The following is a 24,974-nucleotide window of genomic DNA, read 5'->3' as shown; positions in this document are numbered from 1 at the left end:
AAATATTTTCTCGGGTCCTTTCTCTCTCTTCTCCTTCTGAGACCCCTATAATGCGAAAGTTGTTGTGTTTAATTTGTCCCAGAGGTCTCTTAGGCTGTCTTCATTTCTTTTCATTCTTTTTTCTTTATTCTGTTCCGCAGCAGTGAATTCCACCATTCTGTCTTCCAGGTCACTTATCCATTCTTCTGCCTTAGTTATTCTGCTGTTGATTCCTTCTAGTGTAGGAATCACTTATTGTATTGTTCATCTCTGTTTGTTTGTTCTTTAATTCTTCTAGGACTTTGTTAAACATTTCTTGCATCCTTTCGATCTTTGCCTCCATTCTTTTTCCGAGGTCCTGGATCATCTTCACTATCATTATTCTGAATTCTTTTTCTGGAAGGTTGCCTATTTTCATTTAGTTGTTTTTCTGGGGTTTTATCTTGTTCCTTCATCTGGGATGTAGCCCTCTGCCTTTTCATCTTGTCTCTGTTTCTGTGAATGTGGTTTTTGTTCCACAGGCTGCAGGATTGTAGTTCTTCTTGTTTCTGCTGTCTGTCCTCTGGTGGAGAGGCTATCTCTTAAATAGATTTTTGATGATTTTTTTCTTGAGTTTCTGCTATTGATGTGTCACATCATTGTGTTACTAGCAAAACAATAAATAATGTTTGAAAGTGCAACAGTGAAAACTGTTAATAAATTGCTAATCTAATACAGAACTGTCATTTTCTAACCAGGAGCTATTTTTGATTATTATATATGATGTAATGTGCGCATGCGCACACACAGCCATCTGATACACTGAACTCCACAAAAAAAGAAATATAATTGATATAATTGCTAATTCTTCTTTTCTCCAAGTATTTGACAGTTAAAATTCTACATATAAGGAGTAAATAAATGAATAGGAAAATAAGTAGACCAAAAATATGCTGGTAAAGAGGAAAGCCTATCTAGGGATGCTGATGTTGATACTATAGCATGCTCTTAACTAGGAAATTTTACTGTTTTCTTTCTTGTAATAGGACACTCTGTTCCTGCAGTTTTGCAGAGTACATTCCATGCCCAGGCCTGTGAAGAGCTTTTTAAACACCTGTGCATCAGTGGAACCCCAAAGATACGGTTACATACTGGTCTTCTACTGGTTCAACTCTGTGGTGGTGAAAGATGGTGGGGCCAGTTTCTTTCTAATGTTCTTCAGGAACTGTACAATTCAGAGCAACTTCTCATCTTCCCACAGGATAGGTAGGTCAGAAAATATTGGAGTAATTTGTTATTAGTGACTTATGCTTCCTGCAGTGTTCAGATTTGGAAATCTTGTGTATGTGGATACCGAGTGTGGAGAAATGAACTAAAGCCTGTCTTTTCACAGTTTGAGGAATGACCAGTGAAGGGCATTTTGAAGAAGATTCTACATGATGTAACTGGACTATATTCTTTAGTTTCCTAACTGAATCTGTGGAGTTTATAGATCTGTGTTTACAAATATTTCCTATCAGATCATGTTATTTTATGTATCAAATTTATATTTTTGAGTCTATTATACAGTTCTCTCTAGTTGATTTCTTGTAGATAAAATTAGAAAATATAAGCAGTAGCTGAAAAAGAGCTAATTTTAACATTATACTTCCAGATATAAATCTTACTAATAACCAGATATTCTATCATTACTCTCTTAGATTACAAAGTGAATTATTTTTAAGATGAACACTTAAAGTGATTCATATTGGCTATTTTATTTGTATCTTTTTTTTTTTTTTAGGGTCTTCATGTTACTTTCCTGCATTGGTCAGAGATCACTTAGTAATAGTGGAGTATTAGAAAGCTTACTTAATCTGTTGGATAATTTACTGTCACCTCTTCAGCCGCAGTTACCCATGCATAGGAGGACAGAAGGTATTATTTAAATTAGTGATCTTTAGTAAAAACGTAAGATTCCTGTAAATACTGCTTTTATAAAATGACTAGTGTGAAATACTTATTTTACTATTCATTTTGCTGCACACTTTAATATTTTTATGATGTAGACTTTTTAGAATGATCAGCCTTCGTGTGATTGACTGCCATATGGTTACTGCTTTTTTAAAATATGTTACCTTTTCTTTATGTGAGTTTTGAACTTGGGAATTATTGTGGGTATGTTGTTTTTATACTATCATAGATAAAATCAAACTCTTGTGTTTAAGCTTTAAGGCAGCATTGCTGTTCTCATCATGGATAATGAGCTTCATTTGAGCAAGAAAATTGTTTTTGGAATAAAAACTTTAGAGCATAGTTTAAAACTGTATGAATTATAACTTGAGAGACTTTAAATTTCAGTCACCTGTAAGTCGAGGAATAGCTTCTTATACCTTGTTTTCTAGTTTATAAGTTATTACCTGTTAGATTCAAGCTACACTTATGAATCTATTTTTGTACCAAGAAGCATTTGTCAAGTCTTCCATTTGATTTGATGTGTTACTTCATTTTTGGCCATAGGTTTCAGTTTTGAGGCTTACTATAAATATTAGTGTTCATAATTATATGGTGTGTTTTGGATTTATAAAATGTCTTAATTTTATAATTATTTTATCAGATTTCATTAGGATTCTTAGAGTCACCTGATTATTTTTTCTCCTCACATTTCTATTCAGGAGTACTAGATATTCCCATGATCAGTTGGGTTGTTATGCTGGTGTCCAGGTTGCTGGATTATGTGGCAACTGTAGAAGACGAAGCAGCAGCTGCAAAGAAACCTTTGAATGGTAAAGACAGGGAGAGGTTTATGACAGGTATCAGAAGTTTATAATAATCTGTTGGTGGGGATTTTGAGTGACTACCCAGTTTTTCCAGAACTGGCATTGGCCTGGAGATTCCAGCTGTATGTAATTTATGTAAAATATTAATTAACTTTACCAGGAATAACATGCATATAGGTGAAGTTTATAAAAAGGAAATCTGTGGAGAGTTATTGTATTTAGTTTATCATTCCATTTACTATTATAAAATGTTTCTACTAATTAACTACAAATGACTTTTATGCTTAGATATAGAAATTCTCAGATTTTGCGAGTTGTAATCTTTCTCCATAAGCTTAAAGCACAGAAAATTTTTTAAATGAAAGACAAAGTGCAAGACAAATTTTCTTCTCCTCTTCCAAGTTAACAAGACTTTATGAAGTAGCTACATCTAATATGTAAATACAGATAGTAAGTGCCTTAAAACTTAGAATTTTATACATTATTAGGATTATAATATTAAAAAAAGATCACTTGAGATGTTTTATGGGTATAAGATGTTACAGAAAATCCTGAATGAACTTTTTGGCCAGCCCAATGAATCAGTTGTTTATGGTACACATTATGTTTGAGAATAGGGTGGGGAGTTCTTTTCATGTACAGGGAATATTTTTAACAAATGCTATATGTCTCAGTTATAGGCTGTAGAATTAAGACACAATTAAATACAACTACCTGTAAAGTTGGAATGTAACAGATGGTATGGGAGGAGTTAGTTTTTATTTACAGTATTCATGTATTATGGAAATACATTAGTAGAAGACATTTTTTTAGGGCTTGAAGAATTTGAATTGACTTGACAAAGGGATAATAGAAAACAGAAAAAGATGTCATTAGGTTAAGCAGACATGAAAAAATCATTGAGGATGGTTAAAGTATGGGATTAAGCCTGAACTGAGCAGAGTGATAAGGAATAATCTGGACACATTCCAAAATGAGAATAAGTAGAGCTACACAGCATGTTTTTTAAACTATCCAACTTTATTTTTGCAGTCATTAAATCAGATTATTGAGTATCCCTTTTTTTGGGTCCCTGTACAAAAAGCATGTGAGTTCGAAGTAGGCAATAGTGAGCATTTTGTTGTTGTTACAGTTGAGCGACATTATCAAAGTTGTGTTGTACAGAGATCAATTTTAAACAGTTGTGGAGAAAGTTGGCTGTTAATGAAAGGATTGGAGGCAGAGAGAACTGTGGTCTTAAAGTCATTTAGGATCTAGGTTAACTTTTCTAAGGTCAGATGTTCTTAGCAATTTCTTTATGATGGTTTCCTTAATTTTTTTAAAAATTGCTTTGTTGTTATTGACACATTTATCATTTTATGTTTTCTGGGTGTGAATAGTACTTTAAAATCACATTTAACAGAATTATTAATACAGCTTTTCCTTGCCCTGTAGGTAACCAGTGGAGTTTTATTAATAATAATCTGCACACCCAGAACATAAATAGGTCTTCCAAAGGCAGCAGTAGCCTTGATAGATTATATTCCAGAAAAATAAGAAAGCAGCTAGTTCATCATAAACAGGTAATTTTCAGTATTTTTTTTTGTTTGTTTGGTTTGTTTTAATGTTTGAGACATTGCATGAGATAGACCTGCCATCAGACCTTAGGTATGATATTTAATGAACTAGTTAATTTAGGGAAATTATTTGACACTTTTGAGTCTGAGTTCCTTATTTGTAAGATGGCAACAATATGTAGTTTACAGATTTTTGGTAATGTCCTTTAAACTGTAGGGACATCCCTGGCGGTCCAGTGGTTAAGACTTCGCCTTCCAATGCAGGGGGTGTGGGTTTAATCCCTGGGAGCTGAGATCCCACATGCCTCATGGCCAAAAAACCAAAACATAAAAAAACAGAAGCAGTATTGTAACAAATTCAATAAAGACTTTAAAAATGGTACACATCAAAAAACAAAAAACTGACTACCTCTTCACATGTCTATTACTACCATTCTAAGTGCAGCCGTCATTTGCCTAGTCAGAAGGCCTATCTGCCTTTGTTCTTTCTCAGTCCAATCCATTTTTCATGCTGCCCCTACAGAGTTCTTTTAGATACAAACCTAATCATATCACTCCTTCTCTAAATTATTAGTTGTTTCCAGTTGAACTTTGGATGACGGTCAAACTCCTTAACATAGCTTTAGTATATCTGTCATCTGTGCATCTAACTTTCAGGTTTGAATTTTGGTCTAGCCATACTGAATGTGGGTTCCTGGACCACCTACACCAGTTTTTTCATCCAGGATTTTAGTATGTGCTTATCCCCCATCCCTCCCCTCCTTCCCACCAACTACTGAATTTACTGTTTTGCTTGGATAATCTAACTTATTTTTCACATGTTAGTTTACATTCACTTCCTCAAAGACGTTTTCCCTGGTTTCTCAGTTATTATCCCATAAAATATGTTCCCCATGTACCCTATATTTTTCCTTTCATTATATTTATCATACTTTTTTGTTGGGATTCTTTTATTAACCTGAGTTTATAGCTGATGTCAGATTCTTATGAGCCAGTTCTTTATTTTAAAACGTGTCTTCCTCTTTGTCTTACAGTATATACAGGAATACATACTGTATCTTTGATACCCGGTATAGAGCCTAGTGTGTCATCTAAAAATATTTGTATAATTGATTTAAGATGAAATGAGATTTTATAAGAACGCCTTTAAGATCTGAAAGTTTGTGAAAGCTTTTGGGCTTTTTAAAAAATATGAACTCAGCAATAAATTATTTAGTTTTACTACTGAATTTTTCAACTATGAGCAGCTATTGGCCTTTTGCAAGAAAAATGATGTGAAGCTTTTCCCTCAACTCCTTTTTCCATTTGAGACTCCTAACTAATTTTAGGTGGTACTAATAATCACCTAAAATTTCAAATTCAGCTAAAATTTATCGAGCACTTAATGATTATATTTGCTGTATATACTTTAGGATATGAAGATGGAAAACAAACCTAGAGAATGATCCAGTGGATTTTTCTTAGCAGTATTTTACTATTTTATGCTTTATCATAAAGGACATTTTTGGGACAGTTAGCAAAACTTAAATGTGGGGTCTGGGGCTTCCCTGGTGGCGCAGTGGTTGAGAGTCCGCCTGCCGATGCAGGGGCTGCGGGTTCGTACCCTGGTCCGGAAGGATCCCGCGTGCCGCGGAGCGGCTGGGCCCGTGAGCCATGGCCGCTGGGCCTGTGCGTCTGGAGCCTGTGCTCTGCAAGGGGAGAGGCCGCAGCAGTGAGAGGCCCGCATGCCGCAAAAAAAAAAAAAAAAAAAAAAAAAAAAGTGGGGTCTGAGGAATAGTTAGTTGTTAGTAGTGCATGGATGTTACTTCTTTGATTTTAGTGGTTGTATTATGGTTTGTAGGAGAAGGGTCTTGTTTCTAGGAAATACACATTAAAGTATTCAGGGGTGATTGGTCATCAGGTTGCCAACTTATTCTCAGTTAGGGAAAAAATGTCTTTGTACAGCAATATAAATTGTTGATTAAGATTATGGTTGTTTCAAAATAAAGATTATATTTTTTCTTGATTGCAGTTGTTGTATATGTTAATTGTAGAACTTTTAAAACAATTTTCTGAAAATACTGATTTGTTCTCACATTCACATACCATGTATTGATTATTTAATACACGTGCATGCTGGTTTTAATTTATGATATATTTTTCTTCATATATGGAGATAACAGCCAAATGGATATTTCTTTATAATATAATGTTCTTTTTCTTGCTGATAACAAAAATATGTAGCAACAGTAGAAATTTAGGAAATATTCCTTGAAAAGGTAGATTAAGTTCTTAACTAAATTGTGCATTTATAATTATGGCTATAATGTTCTAGTGACTTTCTGTTTAGAGTAATGTTCTGCATAATGGATATATGGCAAAGTGGTTTTGTCATTCAGCAGATTTTCAAGGTCTTTCTAGGCAGAAATTTTTTTCTCCTTGTTGGTCTATTTGTTCATTTCAACCTACTAGTGGTTGCCAGGGGTAGGGATGGTACAGATAGGATAGGAGGGAGGAGGGCGGGCAGCATAAGAGGACAACATGAGAAACCTTGTGATGGTGATGGTGTACAGTATTAACTGTAGTGGTGGATACCTGAACCAACAAATTGGGTAAAGTGTACAAGAGATCTCTGCATTATTTTTTAACAACTGCATGTGAATTTACAGTTACTGCAATAAACTTTTTAATTAATAAAAAACATAGACATACCAAAAAATGTTCTACTTTTGAAGATTCCCATAAAAGCCAAGCTAAGAATATTGTACAATAAAAGAATTTTCCCCATGTATTTAAAAATAATTCTTTTCCTCTGTTTAAAAAATACTCCATCAGTCAATCTCATTAGTGGCTTACATAAAAAAGTATTCCAGTTATTTCCCTTCTCCCATGGGTAAGAAATTGATTACTTCTTAATTACAACAGGGGGAGATCTTTTATTTGGAATTTGGAAGTGATGTTTAAAAAATCAGCAACATAGTTTAAACTACATTTTTCAGAGAATTACTTATTCCATTAGTTTGATGTATAGATTCTGAGGAGTATAATAATTTACTTTGTTGTTTTTAACACTGTTAACTGTAAGATTAACTTTTTTTTTTTTTTAAGCAACTTAACTTACTAAAAGCAAAACAGAAGGCTTTGGTGGAACAGATGGAAAAAGAAAAAATACAAAGCAACAAAGGATCATCATATAAACTTCTGGTAGAGCAAGCCAAATTAAAGCAGGCGACCTCAAAGGTATGATCTTTACTTTTTAATGTAATTATCTTAGAAAAGTCACTCTCCCTTTTAGTATTTTAAGTTACTTGAATAGTTAAGTATTTTTAGTAATGATCAGGAAACTTTGTTATTCTGCTTATCAACAAAAATCTATTCTATGTACCTTTTTTGGGAAAGGTAGCTTTTAACTCAAGTAAATATATGATTAATGTGGGCTTAAAATATTTTTCTAGTGTATTTCTTCTAAAGTGAATTGTGTTCCAGTAAATTGAAGGTAAAAGGACTCAGGAAATATATGGGTTTCCTAATGTGTCCTTTATATGTAAAATTTTTTTAAATAATGATATATTTTTTTAAATTTGGGGGATAACATTTATATGTAGCAACCAAGTTTACATATTGTGTTTCTATAAATATGAAATTACAGTTACTCCATCAGAGTTTGAAATGAATTAATACTCTGTACTTAGTATATACAGGTTTCTTTACCATTCACCTTTTATGATTATATTTAGGATGTTTTGGTAATATTTATTTAAAATGTTAGATTTGACCTGTTGTAGCCTTTCTATAGAATTTTACCTTTCTGATATTCTGTTATGTATCTGATACCTTATTTTAAAATAGGACATGAGGTATATTGGTCAGTATAGTTTTTAATAGTCTTACTTTTTGAAGCTTATGGTTTGCCTAAAAATTTTCTTTAGAAGTTGTAAGTTTTCTGAGTGAATATTTTCATGTCATAAATAAACTTTTACTGAAAGAATTTTCATTCAATAAACAGTGGTTTAAATATTGTAAATTTCTGTGTACAGCACTTTAAGGATTTAATTCGATTACGTCGGACAGCAGAGTGGTCTCGTTCTAATTTAGACACAGAAGTTACAACAACAAAGGAAAGCCCAGAGATAGAACCACTTCCATTTACCCTGGCCCATGAACGTTGTATTTCAGTAGTCCAGAAACTTGTCCTTTTTCTCCTCTCCATGGATTTTACATGCCATGCAGATCTCTTATTATTTGTTTGTAAGGTAAGTAAATGAATAGGCATAATTTATAATTATACAGACTTAGAAAAAGAAATAAGAAAAAATGCAGTTTTTAATTGATTTTTAAGAGAAATAAAAGTGCTTTCACTGGTTTTCCTTTTATGCAGTTTAGTTTTTTTTTTAATGTGCCTTGAAAGGTTTTAAAAATATTTTGGCACTTATTTCTTAGGAGACCTAATGTGTATATATATATATATTTTGCGGTACGCGGGCCTCTCACTGTTGTGGCCTCTCTGGTTGCGGAGCACAGGCTCTGGACGCGCAGGCTCAGCGGCCATGGCTGACAGGCCCAGCCGCTCCGCGGCATGTGGGATCTTTCCGGACCGGGGCATGAACCTGTGTCCCCTGCATCGGCAGGCAGACCCCCAACCACTGTGCCACCAGGGAAGCCCCTAATGTATATTTTTAACCTAGTAAAAACTAGATTAATGTAGATTTGAAATGTAAGTAATGTGGGTATGTCTATCTACAGCCTACCTTTTGTCTATTAGGATAGGAAATTATTATTATCAGGATAGGAAATCTACAAACGAGTGTCAGATTATAGCAATGAAGGGTGTATTAATGCCCTGGAAGCTTTCCTGTAGCATATTCATTGCTTATAGAAATTATTTTAAACTATTCAACTCAGGTTTTTACCTGGATTTTAATATTTGATCCATGAAATTACATTTCTTTTGCATTTACATCAAATAATTATTTTGACATCAAAAGCATATCTCATTGAAAGCAGTTACTTCAATGCTTTATTTTTGGAGAAAACATATTTAATTGCTATTTAAGTGTATGATTTTATAAAATGTATTACAGGTTCTTGCACGCATTGCGAATGCCACGAGGCCAACTATACATCTGTGTGAGATTGTGAATGAACCCCAACTGGAAAGACTGCTATTACTTTTGGTTGGAACTGACTTCAATAGAGGAGATATATCTTGGGGTGGTGCTTGGGCTCAATATTCCTTAACTTGTATGCTACAGGATATTTTAGCAGGTTTGTTAGGATTTATTTTTAATAAGGTATGTCAAAATTAGCTTGTTGCTGCTTGACTAGTCTTTAAAGGAAACTGTGAGCTCCTCAAAAGTATAAAATGTCTCTTTCATGTATGGCAGTAGCAACCATTTAGAATTACTTTTGCGTTTAATTATGTTGACACTTGTAATAAATGCAAGTTTTTATGGAGGAGTTAGGTTACAGAGTACAGGGATATTGGAGCTAGTCAGCTTCCTTATTAATACCAGCAGTGGGCTGCTTCCTAATTCTTTATGTGCACTTGAGGAAGGTACTCCCTGCTCCTCAGTTTTTTCATCTGTAAAATAAGGATAGTAAAAGTATCTTTCTTATGAAGTTATTTTGATGAATAAGTGAGTTATGTTCATATCGCACATTTTGTGTTTGCTATTAGTTAGCATTTGAAGGTAATGCAGTGAGCCCTAGCATTTCCTTGGGTAGGTATGGACTCATTTGCCTCAGAATCTTTTGTGGTTGGTAGAGTACACGTGCTATTCTCAATACTGGATGAAAAACTATGTTTTGGATGTCTGTTTACTAATTACTAAAGCAGTTAGGATGCTCTTCTTACCTGCAGGAGAATTGCTGGCTCCAGTAGCTGCAGAAGCCATGGAGGAAGGAACAGTGAGTGATGATGTAGGTGCAACAGCTGGTGACTCTGATGACGCCCTGCAGCAGTCTTCAGCTCAGTTGCTGGAAACTATAGATGAACCTTTGACACATGACATAACAGGTACATTCTTTAAATTTTTTACTTAAAATATCCGTAGCTCTTTTTTAAGAAAATGAAACATGTTTCAAAATTAAGAATATTAATGAAGTATAAAATTAAGTTTTATATTAGGTCTTTGGCCTTAGTAACCATATCAGTTATTTTCCTGATAAGTATGTTTTGCTTTGATTCTCTGAATGCATATTAAAATAAAATGGTATCCTTTCACAGGGTCTGTGTTATCTTGATATGGTCTTATTTGGCTATGTTGAAAGAATTACAACCTAGAAAACAGTTAAAGATACACAGTGGTAAAGATAGCAAGGCTCTTGTTCTCTTTTTCTTTTTTCTTTCTTTGTTTTCTGCCTTTTCAAAAACTATAATGTGTATCTTAGCGTGTACAATCCTTTGTGGTGTACTCCTTACTTTTGAAGACTGTTTTGCAATGCTGTGGTCATTTCATCTGTTTCATTCCTTAATCTTAGATTCTCTCATGATTTTATCCTTTCTGTCTGATAGTCCCTTTATCTGGAGTAGACTTTCTTCTCTAGTTTGCATGATGAACTTCTTATCTAAGATTCCCATAAAGCATGCTCTCCTCCAAGAAGCTTTTTCCATTACCACCAGCAATGCTGGAGACTGCCGTTGGTGCTGCCTACAGCGCTGCCTACATTCTAGATTGTCTCTGATAGCACCTATTACGTTGTAGTTGGTTTAATTTCTGTAGTGTACCCTCACCTCTGAACCTCTGTTAATTTGTTGGAGGGTGGACATTTGTTTTATTAATCTTTATATACTCAGACCCTAATACAGGCTAGTATTTTCTTGGCATTCTATAAATATATGTTGAATAATAGAAGGTGGGAAGGGAAGGAAGATAAGAGTTGTAAGGCATTAAAGGCTAGTTAAAAATTTGGAGTCATCTGAGAGCAAAATCATTTCCAATTCATGATAGAAAAATAAGGTGAATAGCAGTCTTAAAACTGAAATCTTTGCTTTTCACTGTAATACCTGGTATTATTTCCTTAACTACTGGATGTAATATAATGAATTACATATTGAGGCAATAAAACGAATAACATTGTTCATTCTAGAAATGGTTAATGATTATTTTTAACAACAAAGTTTATGTAACTTGATTCAACAAGGATTAATCATATGGTCTTTTCCCCTAGGAAGTCACATATTATTGCACTGGTGTTCTTAATTTTGTGTTATAGGGTGATATTTTTGCATACTTACGCTTAATTGTCAGGTATAAAAATTTAGAGATTTTTATATCAGTAGAAATATATATTATGTATAAGTAAATTAACTTTTTCTGTAATTAAAAGCAATATATTGGTTAAATTTTATGTTATGTACTCCACCAAAAAAAATCACTTTCAATTATTTGAAGGTGCACCTCCTCTTTCCTCTTTGGAAAAAGATAAAGAAATTGATCTTGAGCTACTTCAGGATCTAATGGAAGTTGACATTGATCCTTTAGATATTGATTTGGAAAAGGATCCTCTTGCAGCCAAAGTTTTTAAGGTATGATATAGTAGAGTATTCTTTGCAATTAAAACCTTTCATCTTATACTTCTGGTTTATTAATTACTTAAAAGACGAAAGTATACACCTAATATAACCCATTATTTAGCTTACTCAAAATTAAATTCCTCTAGGTACTATAGTAGATTTTTTATAGAACTAGTGGAATAGTATACGGAGGACTTACATCATTTTATTAATATAGCCACTAACATTATCTTATATGATAATAAGAACCACTAATAAGCATGGGAGGTATGGTTATGGACTGTTGACATTTCAAGCAGCATTTAAGCTTATCCAAGTTGGGTTCATTGCAGAATCTCCTTCTTCGTTAGCTGCTACTTTTTCTAAAGGAGATACCTCCCTAATACTTTATTTTGGTTCATTTTGTGTGTAAGAGATTTTATTAAAGATGTTATTTACCTCTCAGAGTCTAACAAATAAGGTTTTTTTAGATTTTGGGATAAAATGGAGAGAATATTATGAACCATTCCTTTAATCATTAAGATTATGTTTTAGAAATTTAAAGGGTAAGGAGAACGTTTATTTTGTAGCCCTGTTTGACTTTAGGTAATGTAAATAATATGTCACTCTTCGTGAAGAGGCAAAAATAAACCACAGTTTTTTCCTATTCTTTTAAGCCAATAAGCAGTACATGGTATGACTATTGGGGTGCTGATTATGGCACCTACAATTACAACCCATACATAGGAGGTCTTGGAATTCCTGTAGCAAAGCCACCAGCAAATACAGAGAAGAATGGATCACAGACAGTTAGTGTTTCAGTGTCTCAGGGTAAGTGTGTGTTCATATTTTAAGGCATAAGCTATTCTTAAAACAAGTCCTCAATTTATGTATTCTTTGTCTCCTGAGAATTTGATCCTGAGTGTTTGCTGAGAGGGTTTATTATTGCAGGGGTGCCGTGAGAGTGACTGTCATTCAGAGCTGTGTGTCAGTCAGTTTAGAAGAGCTTCTATTTATGGTCTATTTTTTGTTTCTCAGAATAACACTTTGCAAAATATATTTGTGAGTTGTGTGGGTTTCCTGGTGGTTTTAATTAATTGTGCTTCCTTTTATTTTTATTGTTAATAATAAATTTATATTTTATTTATAAACAGAATGAAATCACGTTGAGTATTATTTTTGCACTCTTCTAGTCACATAGAGTATATAACTTTTTTTAAAAATAAAATCTTTTCTTAAATTTTGAAACAATCATACATTTACTGAAAAGTTGCAAGTTAATACAGAGAACATTTGTTATCCTGACCCATTTGGGAGTAAGTTGGTAATCTGATGTTTTTTTGTTTTATTTTGTTTGTTTTACAAAGCAGAACATTTCTTCTACATAAACACATCAGGAAGCACATTCCATCAAAATCAGGAAATTAACATTAGTAACTTTAAGACCCCATTCAGGTTTCAGCAGTTATGTCTAAATTATGCCCTTTATGCAGAATGATCCAGTACAAAATTGTGTGTTGCATTTACCGTTGACCCTTGAATAAGGTGGGGGTGGGGGGCCCACTCCCACACAGTTGGAAGTCTGTGTATAACTTTACAGTTGGCCCTCCGTCTCCAAGGTTTTGCATCCATGCATTCAACCAACTATGGATGGTGCGTACATATTTGTTGAAAAAAGTCCATGTATAAGTGGACTCATGTGGCTCAAACTGTGTCGTTCAAGCATCAACCGTAGTTATCATATCTCTTTAGTCTTATTCAGTCTGCCACACTTTGTCAGAGGTAACTTTCATGACCTTGGTGCTTTTGATGATTATAGGACACTTGTTCAGTAGAATGTCCCTCAATTTGGGTTTGTATGCTATTTCCTCACAATTAGATTGTGGTCATGTGTTTTTGGCATAAATATCAAGAAAGTGTACTGCTCAGGTTTTCTTACTGCATCCTATTAGATGGCTCATGATTTTAATTTAGACCACTGCTGGTGGCATTAAGTTTAATTACTTGATAAAGGAGATGTCTACCAATATTTTCCAGTGAAAAGTTATTCTTTTCCCTTTTGTAAGAAAGTTTTGATGGGTTGGAGTGGCAGAATAATACTTGGAATCTATTCTTTTTTAAAAAAGTTATTATTTTATTCACTTAGTTTTGAATAGACCAGTGGTTTCCTACTTTATTCAGTGGGTTATAATTTGTTATCATTATTTTCTTGTTTTTATTGAGGTAAATTCAAGAGATCATAAAATTTTCCATTTTAGCCTTTTTTTTTTTTTTTTTTTTTGCGGTATGCGGGCCTCTCACTGTTGTGGCCTCTCCCGTTGTGGAGCACAGGCTCCGGATGTGCAGGCTCAGCGGTTGTGGCTCACGGGCCCAGCCGCTCCGCGGCATGTGGGATCCTCCCGGACCGGGGCATGAACCTGTGTCCCCTGCATTGGCAGGTGGAACCTCAACCACTGCACCACCAGAGAAGACCCATTTTAGCCATTTTTAAGTGTACAATTCTGTGGCATTAAGTACATTCGCAGTGTTGTCATTATTTATTTTGATGTTTGAAATGTCCCTGATTTGACACATGGTATCTCCTTTAATCTGGTCTCTGTCTTTTTGAAATGTCTTCATATTTCTTTGAACACTTCCCTGTTTCCTGGCATAACAAAATGCCCCAGGCTCATCATTTACTTTCCCTTCCCCAGACTGGGAGTTAGCCACTTCATGAATGAAAATGGTATTTCAGAACCTTTTAGTGGAGAAATGTGATTAAGAATTCAAGATTTGAGTGCTAGATAGACTTGCTGTTAATTTTTGGCTGTTCCACACTCTCTCTTGATGGATAAATCTAGGGAGTGTGTACACACATTTGTGTTTATATTTATTTCTATATTTGTCTGTCTATCCGTCTAGAATGCCATGAGTCCACATTGATATATCAGTTAATCTAACAGTAATCTACTCCATAAGCTTCATATTAGTTTTTTCCTTTTCCATATTTCTCTTTTCTCTGATAGTGAGGTACCTGATTCTCATTATTCTTAATTTATTTGCTTCCATTATCATTACTTCACTTACTTGATCTACCTCTCTTTATATATCTACTCTCCCATCTCTAGCCTCCTTTGCACAGATGTTGTTACCTGCTGTAACTCTGATACCCCATGCCAGGTTGTTCTGATGTGAAGATACACTACTCACCCTGTTTTGGGTTCAGATGTCAACATTTTATTGTAGGAAGTAGGACGTGAATAATAATTATCAAATAGGTTTTGTTTTTTCTTTTAATTGCTTTCTGTAGCCCTAGATGCTCGTCTAGAAGTTGGACTTGAACAACAAGCAGAACTTATGTTGAAAATGATGTCAACCCTAGAAGCAGATTCCATTTTACAGGCATTAACAAATACATCTCCTACCTGTGAGTAAAAGTCACCATTCTTAGAGAATTACCATGAACAGTTCATCTCCTGATTATTTTCAGGTGCACTCAGTAAGGATGGATTTTTAAATTCTCCCTTGCTAAGTTAGTAGGAAGTTGAGAAATAAGACAAAGGATTAATGAATCAGGAGAGCAGAGGGGGAACAAATTACCTCCATGTAGTGCTCATAAGTTCAGTCCAAAAACCTGAGTCATGTTTTTGTTATGGTGGTGGTGTGCGGTTAATGAAATTCCTGGGGGAGCCTGCATAGCTAGCTGCCTGGGAGTTCGTTGCATTATATCCAAATTTATGATAAAATGGGTTTCTTAATAGTAACATCTTTATATTCCTTTAAGACCAAGATGGAAGACTTAGATAATGAAGATAGCCAAATGGGCCTGATTGAACTACAGAATTGAGAGGATTTACTACCTAATTATTTACAGCAAAAGAAGAAAAACTTTTTGTAGTAAATGACTGGATAGTAAATATTTTAGGCTTTCTGGGGCTATACAGGGTGTGTTGCAGGTCTACTCTGACTTTGTAGCAGGAAAGCAGCTGTAGACAATATATACCTAAATGAATAGGCATGGTTATTAAAGAAACCGTGTTATGGAATCTGGTGGCCTGTCAGATTTGGCCGTTAGGACATGGTTTGCTGACTGTTGATGTTGTTCTAGGCTTGGGTAGATCCCCTTCTGTCAGGTGAGTATAGTTAGATAGCAGCCTGTCTATCGTAACATAGGAGCTGTGCTGACGTGATGGTGATATTTTTATTTTTCTTAGGCCAAGAAAAATAAAAACATGGTGGGTAATGGTGGTGAGTAAAGCTGTAGAGATACTAGTTAGAACCTAGGAAGCACATCATGTCCTTCTCCTATGAAGTAAAGTTCCCAACCCATTTCAATAGAGAAATTTGGATTTTTAGATCTTCCTATGTTAAATTGAATTCTTTTGGTTTGCATTCTGTATTTCTTGCCTTAGGAAGTATATAAAAAAGGAGAAAAAGAGAAGATTTGTCTAGTGTTCTGTTTCTCGATATATTCTATCTTTTGATTATTTTCCTGTGCAGAACTGTGTTCTCCTTTTAATATAAAACTTTCTAAATATATGAAAAACTCTCTTAACATCCCTTTATTTCTCTGCTCCCCATGAATATATACTCAGTTAGTTTGGTGTGTGTATCCTGGCATCAGAATTTTTGAACACTTCCCAGGCAATTTTAATGTGCTATCAAGGTTGAGAATAATGGATTAGAGTCTAGGTTATTCTAAAACTACCTTCTCAAGAAATAGGCAGGATTCTTTTTTCTTTCCCTTTTCTCCTCCCTCTTATTAATTAGGAAAAAATTGAAAATAAAAATTTATAGAGAGTAAGGTTCTTCTCCCTTTGTGAATTTGGGAGCTTCTCTTTGTGGTGATTATCTTTTGAACTTTCAAGTAATGTTGTAAAAACAGGTTTTCAAATAATACAATGCTGAACCATTTTAAAGAATGCAATTTTAATTTTTAAAAAAATATACCTTGACTTACCTGTACATATTAATAACTAGTTAACATTTCTCCTGATACTTTGTGTATAAAATCATAACTGTGTTTAATTTTCAGTATCACAGTCTCCCACTGGAACAGATGATTCGCTTCTAGGGGGTTTACAAGCAGCGAACCAATCCAGCCAGCTCATTATACAGTTATCATCTGTCCCAATGTTAAATGTTTGTTTCAACAAACTTTTTTCCATGCTTCAAGTCCATCACGTTCAGGTATGACTTCAGGAGAAATTGTGTATTTTTAGACATTATTGCCAGCCTAGAAAAGATGAAAATAAACGGGCAGATCAGTCTCAACCAGACAGGGATGATTTCTTTGTCATACTCAGATGAAAAAATGTTGGAGATACTTTGATTAACCCAGCTCCTCAGTGATAGGTTATTTATAACTTTTATGATTTTAAGCTTACTGCTTTTGTTCCAACTACATATTATACACACACCTGCATTTAAAGACTTGAATCACGTCTTTTAATTTAGTAAAACATTTATATTAGGTAAATTATAAATTTTAATTCAGTTAAATTTCATTTGATCTAGAATTTTAAGATGTGTTTGCTTGTGAACTGAATTGAAAGTAACCAGAAGAAGTATTTTTCTTTAACATTTATTTTTATTATTTATTTATTTAATTTATTTTTGGCTGTGTTGGGTCTTAGTTGTGGCACGCAGGATCTTAGCTGAGGCATGCAGGGTCTTTTGTTGTGGCATGCGGGCTCTTCATTGCAGCGCACGGGCTTCTCTCTAGTTGTGGCATAAGGGTTTTCTCTCTCTAGTTGTGACACGCAGGCTCCAGGGTGCATGGGCTCTGTAGTTGTGGCGAGCGGGTTCCAGAACAAGTGGGCTCTGTAGTTTGCAGCATGCAGGCTCTCTAGTTGAGGCACGCAAGCTCAGTAGTTGTGGCGCGTGGGCTTAGTTGCCCCATGGCATGTGGGATCTTAGTTCCCTGACCAGGGATCGAACACGTTTCCCCTGCATTGTAAGGTGGGTTCTTCACCACTGGACCACCAGGGAAGTCCCCAGAAGAAGTATTTAACAGAAAAATTATTTACTCATAATCATAAGGATTCATACATGAGATTTTTGCTTAGATGGTATTTCCTAATAGGTACATTTTCTTTCTGTCAATTTACATTCTTTTTCAGTTGGAATCACTTCTCCAGTTGTGGCTCACATTGAGTCTGAATTCTAGTTCGTCTGGAAACAAAGAAAATGGAGCAGACATTTTTTTATATAATGCTAATCGAATACCTGTCATTTCATTAAATCAAGGTAAGATTTATTAGAAGGAAAGTTATTAACGTAGCATAAACAATCTAAAAAGATATTGATTAGGTTAACACCTAATCTTTGTCATTAGGGTTGTAATGTTGTAGTGAAAAAAACATATTTAAAATACTGACTTAATAATTTGCAGGAAAGAGAACAGAAAACTTATTCTCTGGTCTGTATTATGTCTGTGTATAACACAGACATAAAATCTACAATGTTCTGTTTGTCTTTACATTGTAGTTCCTTAAAGTATTGTCTTGTTCATAGGCTGTTCTTTTGCAACTGGTCTTTTTTAAAAATGTGAAATACCTCTAGGGAATTGGTAAATTGGAGAAGGATGTCAATTTTTTGTAGAAATTGTGTTCTTTCATTTTTTTTCTTGGCAAATGCAGGAATGTGGGAATAGTGAGACTTGAATAATATCCTTCAACAGGAATAGAACTAGCTTTCAGCTCGGGCTATAGGAATCTTTTTAAAGAACAGTAAAAATCATTTATTCCTGATGCTTTCTCTCTAGAGATGTGCATCATGCATGGCCTTCACATGGCCTGTCTGTCAGCCTTAGTGACAGCCACACTGGCTTACGGTCCTACTTAACATCTGCATTCTCTCAGCAAGAGCTGGCCCTACTTTAATTATTAGGTTTCCTTCTGTTTCACTGTATTAATGATTATTATTATAAATTTTACTCCCATCAGTTTTTAAAACTTTTTTATTGTGAGAAACATTAAGCATAAACAAGAGTGAATAGAAGGGTAAAAAAAGTAATTATTTCTTACTGTCATCAGGTATTTTGTGAGTATTCAAATTTCCAATTGTCTAAACTATTACAGAAGTTTTTTTGTATATTTGAAATAGATTCTATATGGAGTCTACACATTTTAATTAATTATGTTTCTTAATTCCTCTAATCTGTCTTTTTTTTTAAATCCCCTTGCAAAGTTTAGTTGTTTGTTGTTTGTCTTTCAAGATTCCCTAGGTCCCAATTTTTAGTGATTGTATCTCTATGATATCCTCTCTACTTTCTATAAATTGGTAATTAGACATGGAGCTTAATCTGATTTGAGTTTTTTTTTTTTTTTTTGTGGTACGCGGGCCTCTCACTCTTGTGACCTCTCCTGTTGCGGAGCACAGACCCTGGACGCGCAGGCTCAGCGGCCATGGCTCACGGGTCCAGCTGCTCCGCGGCATGTGGGATCTTCCTGGACCGGGGCACGAACCCGTGTCCCCTGCACTGGCAGGTGGACTCTCAACCACTGTGCCACCAGGGAAGCCCAGAGGTTTTTTTTTTTAAGGCAGTTTCATAGGTTGTCTTTTTTTTATGTTGTTAATAGACACTAATGATTAATGCCTAGAATTAGTAGCAGTTCACAGGAAGTTTTGAAATGAAGATAGTCTAATTTTGTTATTCCTTTTTTATTAACTGAAATACTTCCATAAAGAGAAACTTCCTTTCATGTGCTATCATGTCTGTACCCTTTGGAGGTACAGTTTTTATATAGAGCCAGGAAAAATGCTAGAAATTTTCTGTATTTTAAAATTAAATTTAAAAATTAATTGGTTCACAAGTAGTCTATAATCATGACCACTTAGTTTCCTTAGTAAATATCTGTATAAGTTCGTGATTTTAAAATATTTCTTACGTTTCTGTTACAATCGTTATGTTTATTGATGCTGAAATTATGCTGTTTGTGGTCAGTAAGATGATGCTTCATTAGATTCTTTTGGTTTTGTTTTTTGTGAAATACACAACTATATCTTTGTTAGATTTTAATATCATAGGTGTTCCAAACTATATATCCTGCCTGAGATCTGGAATCAGCCATTCTACACAGTGTTTTAAGGGCAAAAACTGGGCACTGTATTATGTTTGTTTATTTTTAATAACTTTTGGCTTCTCCACCTGCCACATGTGCTTCTTATTTAGGCCTTGCAGGTGACTTAGTTATTGTTTTAGTTTGTGCTTTTTTTGTGAAGTTACATTGGTTTTGAACGGTCAACCCCATCCCTGTCTTTCCAATATGCCCTATTATTTTCAATTTTTGGCTTTGCAGAATGTGAGGATTTTTAGTAAAACACAAATTGTGTTACAGTAGAAATGCCTGTAGTTTGGAAAGGACAACAAATGTATAGTGATGACATGTTATTTTATTTGTCATGGGATGAGCTTTAACCTTAGATATAAAATGTTATTGACTCTCTAATGCTTTAGTTATGTTTAATGGGGAACTTTTATTTATATGTTCTGAGGACACAAGGTAGTGAATTGATTTAAAAAAATAATGTCATGTTTTAAAATTTATTCTTTTTGTTTTAATTCTTAGTAAACATTTGCTTTTTCTGAATTAAAATTTCCCCTTTCTCTTTTCCACGTAGCATCAATAACTAGCTTTCTCACGGTGTTAGCGTGGTATCCCAATACTTTGCTCCGGACATGGTGCCTTGTTCTTCATAGTCTAACACTCATGACAAACATGCAGCTTAATCGTAAGTCCAAATATTTATTCCTTTAAATCTCTGACATATACTTTATTATTCTTGCTATGAGATTCTTAAAAAAGATTTTTTCAAGAAGTGATATAGTTGTGAAAATGATTAAATTTTTTATTTGAATATGTCTCTTCTGAATTTGTTCTTTTTGTTGTTGTTCTTAATGTATCTTGCCCTTTGTGCTTCTTTACTTTGATTATATACTCTCATCTATCTACAGTTACAAGATCAAATTATATTTTTACCTTCTAAAAACTTTTACTAGTTTTTAAAAATTGATTACTCTTAGAGTACAAAGTCAAGTATTTAATGTTAGTCTATGTCTTGTGTTGGTTATTTATTCTTTTTAAAGTAACTTAGCAGTTAAAAATGATTTATTCATTATAATATTCATGAATGTATATGACTAGGTTCCTCGGTGTATGCTTTTCACATCTAAAACCTACATTCACTGAACCTAATCGCTTCTTCTCAGATTCTAAAGTCCTGTTAGTTTCCTACTTTCTTCACCCCACTCCTTTATTTCCCAATTAAGATAGTAAAATTAATTTCAGAACCTTTTAAGAAAGGAACTTTTAGTGCTTTCTGTGGCTTTCTGTATCTCAAAGTCACAAAGATACTCTCATACATTATCTTCTGTACTGCTTACTGGTTTTACTTTTACATTTAGGTCGATTTTATCTGACATTCTTAGGTTGTTGGGAAGTAGGTATCCAAGTTCATATTAGAGAGCAAGGAGTAGCCATTTGTGAATTGAAATCTTCATTCCATCTGTAGATTATGACAGCAGGTGGGTGGATTTCATCCCCATTCTCTTTGGGCTTAATTTCATTGACTAGAAAGCAGCGTCACATTGATAAAGGTATTAATTAAAATCATTGCTGAGAATCAAAATGCTACTTCATTTTTCATTTGGAATATAATATTTTCCAAATATGGGATTGAAAACATCCCTATGTGATACCGAAGATAGATTTGACTCAAGGATATTTTATTCACTTCAGAAAACTTGTGCATTGTCTGTGTATCAGTTAACAGTATACAACCTTTATGTAGCTGACATGCAAAAATGAATAGGTTTTGCTTCAGTTTATCTTAGAAGGCTGTGTTAAAATTTACCTGAAAAATAGATCTTTATTTCTGGAAGGGGGAAATAATTACTAAGAATAGGCCTCACCAAAAGGACAGTAAGCATTTAGTTATTTCTTTTCCACTTGACTGTATACTGAATAAGATGCACATTAAACTAGGTATTTTTCACAGCCAAACTAGGAGAGAGGCAGGAGATCTATGGCAGATGAAAATAGAGAATGAGGCTCAGTCAGTGCAGTAGAGATTCAGATCCTTTTAGTAACTCCCAGGAATATGTGAGTTTCCTTTGAAATTAAAAGATGTTTTAAATACTGCATTTCCATTGTTTCGGGATCCTTTCATTGGGGACTTTTTTTTTTTTTTTAATGTTTTATAGCTGGTTCCAGTACTGCCATTGGAACTCAGGAGAGTACTGCCCATCTGCTGGTTTCAGATCCAAACCTGATTCATGTTTTAGTGAAATTTCTTTCTGGCACCAGTCCACATGGAACAAATCAACACAGTCCACAGGTAATGTGACTTCTGAAAGCCAGTGATAGGCCCAGATTATACAGTAAACTTATTTGTAAAGGAAATTTTAAGTGCAGTTAAATACGTAAAATTTTCACTGCTAAAGCATTAAATGATGGCCTTTTATGTATCAATGTAATAAAATGTTTTGAATTACGTATAATAATAGCTATGCTGAAACTGAATTATAGCAGGTAGTAAGTTTTCTCTTGGAATTTTACTGGATTTTTTAATGTAGCGATATATTTTTGGTGTTAATTTTATATAATTTGAGAAACATTCTAAACAGATATTAACCTTAATGTTAGGGAAACATTAAAAAATTGGGGAATTTAAAAATTTTTAAAAATAATGTGTTATGGGCTTCCCTGGTGGCGCAGTGGTTGAGAGTCTGCCTGCCAATGCAGGACACAGGTTCGTGTCCCGGTCCGGGAAGATCCCACATGCCGTGGAGCGACTGGGCCCATGAGCCATGGCCGCTGAGCCTGCGCGTCCGGAGCCTGTGCTCCGCAATGGGAGAGGCCACAACAGTGAGAGGCCCATGTACCGCAAAAAAAAAAAAACGTGTTATGTTAAATGACCTCTATTATCAAGATTGACAGGTCACCTAACTTAATTCTTTTATGCTATTAAGTATTTTATTTAACAAAAAACAAAAAGATGACATCAATGGACCTAAAGGGTATTACGATACGTGAAAACAGAGAAAGACAGATGCCATATGAGTTCTCTTATATGTAGAATCTAGAAAACAAAGCAAATGAAGAAACATAAGAAAACTGAAATTGAGTCCTAGATACAGGGAACAAACAGCTGGTTGCCAGAATGGGGGATGGGGGATGGGGGTGGGGGAAGGAGGGTGAGGGAAATTGAGAGGTACACATTTCCAGGTACAAAATAAATGAATCACCAGTATAAAATGTACTGTGTGGGGCGTATAGTCAATAATAATGCAATATCTTTTTGATGACAGATGGTAACTAGTCTTATTATGGTGAGCATTTTGAAATGTATAGAAATATCAAATCACTGGGTTGTACACCAAGAATAAATATAGCATTGTAGGTGAATTTTACTTCAAAAACAAACAGGGCTTCCCTTGTGGCGCAGTGGTTGAGAGTCCACATGCCGATGCAGGGGACACAGGTTCGTGCCCCGGTCTGGGAGATCCCACATGCCATGGCCGCTGAGCCTGCGCGTCCAGAGCCTGTAACAGGAGAGGCCACAACAGTGAGAGGCCCGCATACCGCAAACAAAACAAAACAAAAAGATACAAACTCATAGAAAAAGAGATCAGATTCGTGATTACCAGAGGCAGGGGTTGGGGGAATTGGATGAAGGTAGCCAGAAGGCAAAAACTTGTTGAGAGAGTAAATCTTGAGACTTCTCATCATAAAGAAAAAAAATTTTTTTCTTTTATTTTGTATCTATATGAGACGATGGCTGTTCTCTAAACTTACTGTGGTAATCGTTTCATGATGTATTAAGTCAAATCATTATGCTGTATACTTTAAACTTATGCAGTCCTGTATGTCAATTATATCTCAAAACTGAAATGAAAAAAAATATTGCTTTTGTTAATTCAGAAAAATAAGATATATCAGAGCTTATAAACATTTTTAGTCGAACCAGAGATTTCTTTTATATCAGTTTAGCTTTTGTTATATTGTACTGCTTTAAAAAATATCTTTCCTTCATTATATTTCTTTTCACATAAAATATATTTAGTCTTCATAGCATCTTTCCAATGGACGTTATTCAAGATTATCTTGCAAGGTTGTCATCTATTATTTCTTAGCTATGTGCTTATCTATGTGCTAGGTCTAGGTGCTGTTCTAGGTGCTAGGGATTTAAGTAGTTACCCTGTCCGAGTCTCTGCCTTTCTTGGAGCTTAAGTTCTGTTGGATACATTTAGTCAGTACTCTCATACTGAATAGACTTGATTTTTGTAGATCATCATAAAATAAACAAGACAAGGAAAAAAATGAGAAGGAACAAACTACTTGTAATTAGATTGGGCCAGAGTTTTGATGGGGGTAGAGGCATGTTATCAAGTGATTATTACACATAAAGATTGCATGAATTTGGAATGTGAAGATTCCTGAAATCACTAATTCCAGCTTCTTTATTTTACATATGAATAAACATGCATTATCTGCATTGCCCACAATTATACAACTAGTTAGTGATAGAGCCTAGGTGTCAGGGAACATGCCGCTGTATAAAGTAGTGTTTCTTCCTCTCTTTTTTTTTGTTAAAGGCAAAGTAAAAGTTACTGAAGGTCAAGCTTTCCTCAGATATTTTGGTTTTGTAGTTTGGTTATGAATGTTATGATTTTTATACTCAGTGTTAGAAATTGTTAACTTTAAAATGGTTTGGAGAATTACATTGCATTTTGTTTTTTCCAAAACTCCTCTAGGGTTTTATGATCATAACATTCCAAAACATACTTCAGGGTACTTGGTGTGGTTCTCACTATCATTTTTTTTTTTCATTGAAGAGATAGAAGTTTGGGAAAGCATTGTTTTTACAAATAGATACAGGTTCGTTTTTAGCTTTAAGGGGTTTTTTGTAGGGTTTTTTCCCCAATTCACTTTAGTATTTACTCTGCTAGTCATTAGAAGCATGACCTTTTGTGAATCACTTAACGTGAGTCTGAGTTCTTTTGTTTTGAAATGGGATAATTAAGAAGATTGTGAAAATCAGTACATAAGTTCTTTGTGCTTTTGAAAGCATTATAAAGATATTCTTGTGTAATTCAGGTGAGTCTTTTTCTGTATTGAATTAAATAAAAGTAACATAAGTTATTCTAAACCATAATGAAAAAAAATATTGACAATAGAAGCTGTAATTTTCGATTTAAAATAAGTATATCAAGATCTAAAAGCTTAATTGGTTTCCTGCTAT

At 34.4% G+C, this 24,974-nt stretch overlaps 1 protein-coding gene across 1 annotated transcript in view; it reads left to right on the top strand.

Moving 5' to 3' along the window:
• BIRC6 (baculoviral IAP repeat containing 6) overlaps positions 1 to 24,974 on the top strand; it is a 236,563-nt gene that overhangs the window by 97,161 nt on the left and 114,428 nt on the right. The window contains 15 exon segments of the mRNA XM_027113430.1: positions 1,005 to 1,224; positions 1,742 to 1,875; positions 2,613 to 2,723; positions 4,152 to 4,279; positions 7,361 to 7,492; positions 8,290 to 8,505; positions 9,334 to 9,517; positions 10,113 to 10,268; positions 11,647 to 11,780; positions 12,425 to 12,578; positions 15,037 to 15,153; positions 16,762 to 16,916; positions 17,849 to 17,975; positions 20,352 to 20,462; positions 21,934 to 22,067. Of these exon segments, the coding sequence (XP_026969231.1) occupies positions 1,005 to 1,224; positions 1,742 to 1,875; positions 2,613 to 2,723; positions 4,152 to 4,279; positions 7,361 to 7,492; positions 8,290 to 8,505; positions 9,334 to 9,517; positions 10,113 to 10,268; positions 11,647 to 11,780; positions 12,425 to 12,578; positions 15,037 to 15,153; positions 16,762 to 16,916; positions 17,849 to 17,975; positions 20,352 to 20,462; positions 21,934 to 22,067 (2,213 nt within the window).

This window comes from Aethalodelphis obliquidens, unplaced genomic scaffold, assembly GCF_003676395.1.
Source record: "Aethalodelphis obliquidens isolate GAN/ISIS:26980383/991018 unplaced genomic scaffold, ASM367639v1 scaffold12, whole genome shotgun sequence".
NCBI classification, from domain to species: domain Eukaryota; kingdom Metazoa; phylum Chordata; class Mammalia; order Artiodactyla; family Delphinidae; genus Aethalodelphis; species Aethalodelphis obliquidens.
Note: the sequence above shows the minus strand (reverse complement) of the source record. Positions and strands in the feature narration are given on the sequence as shown.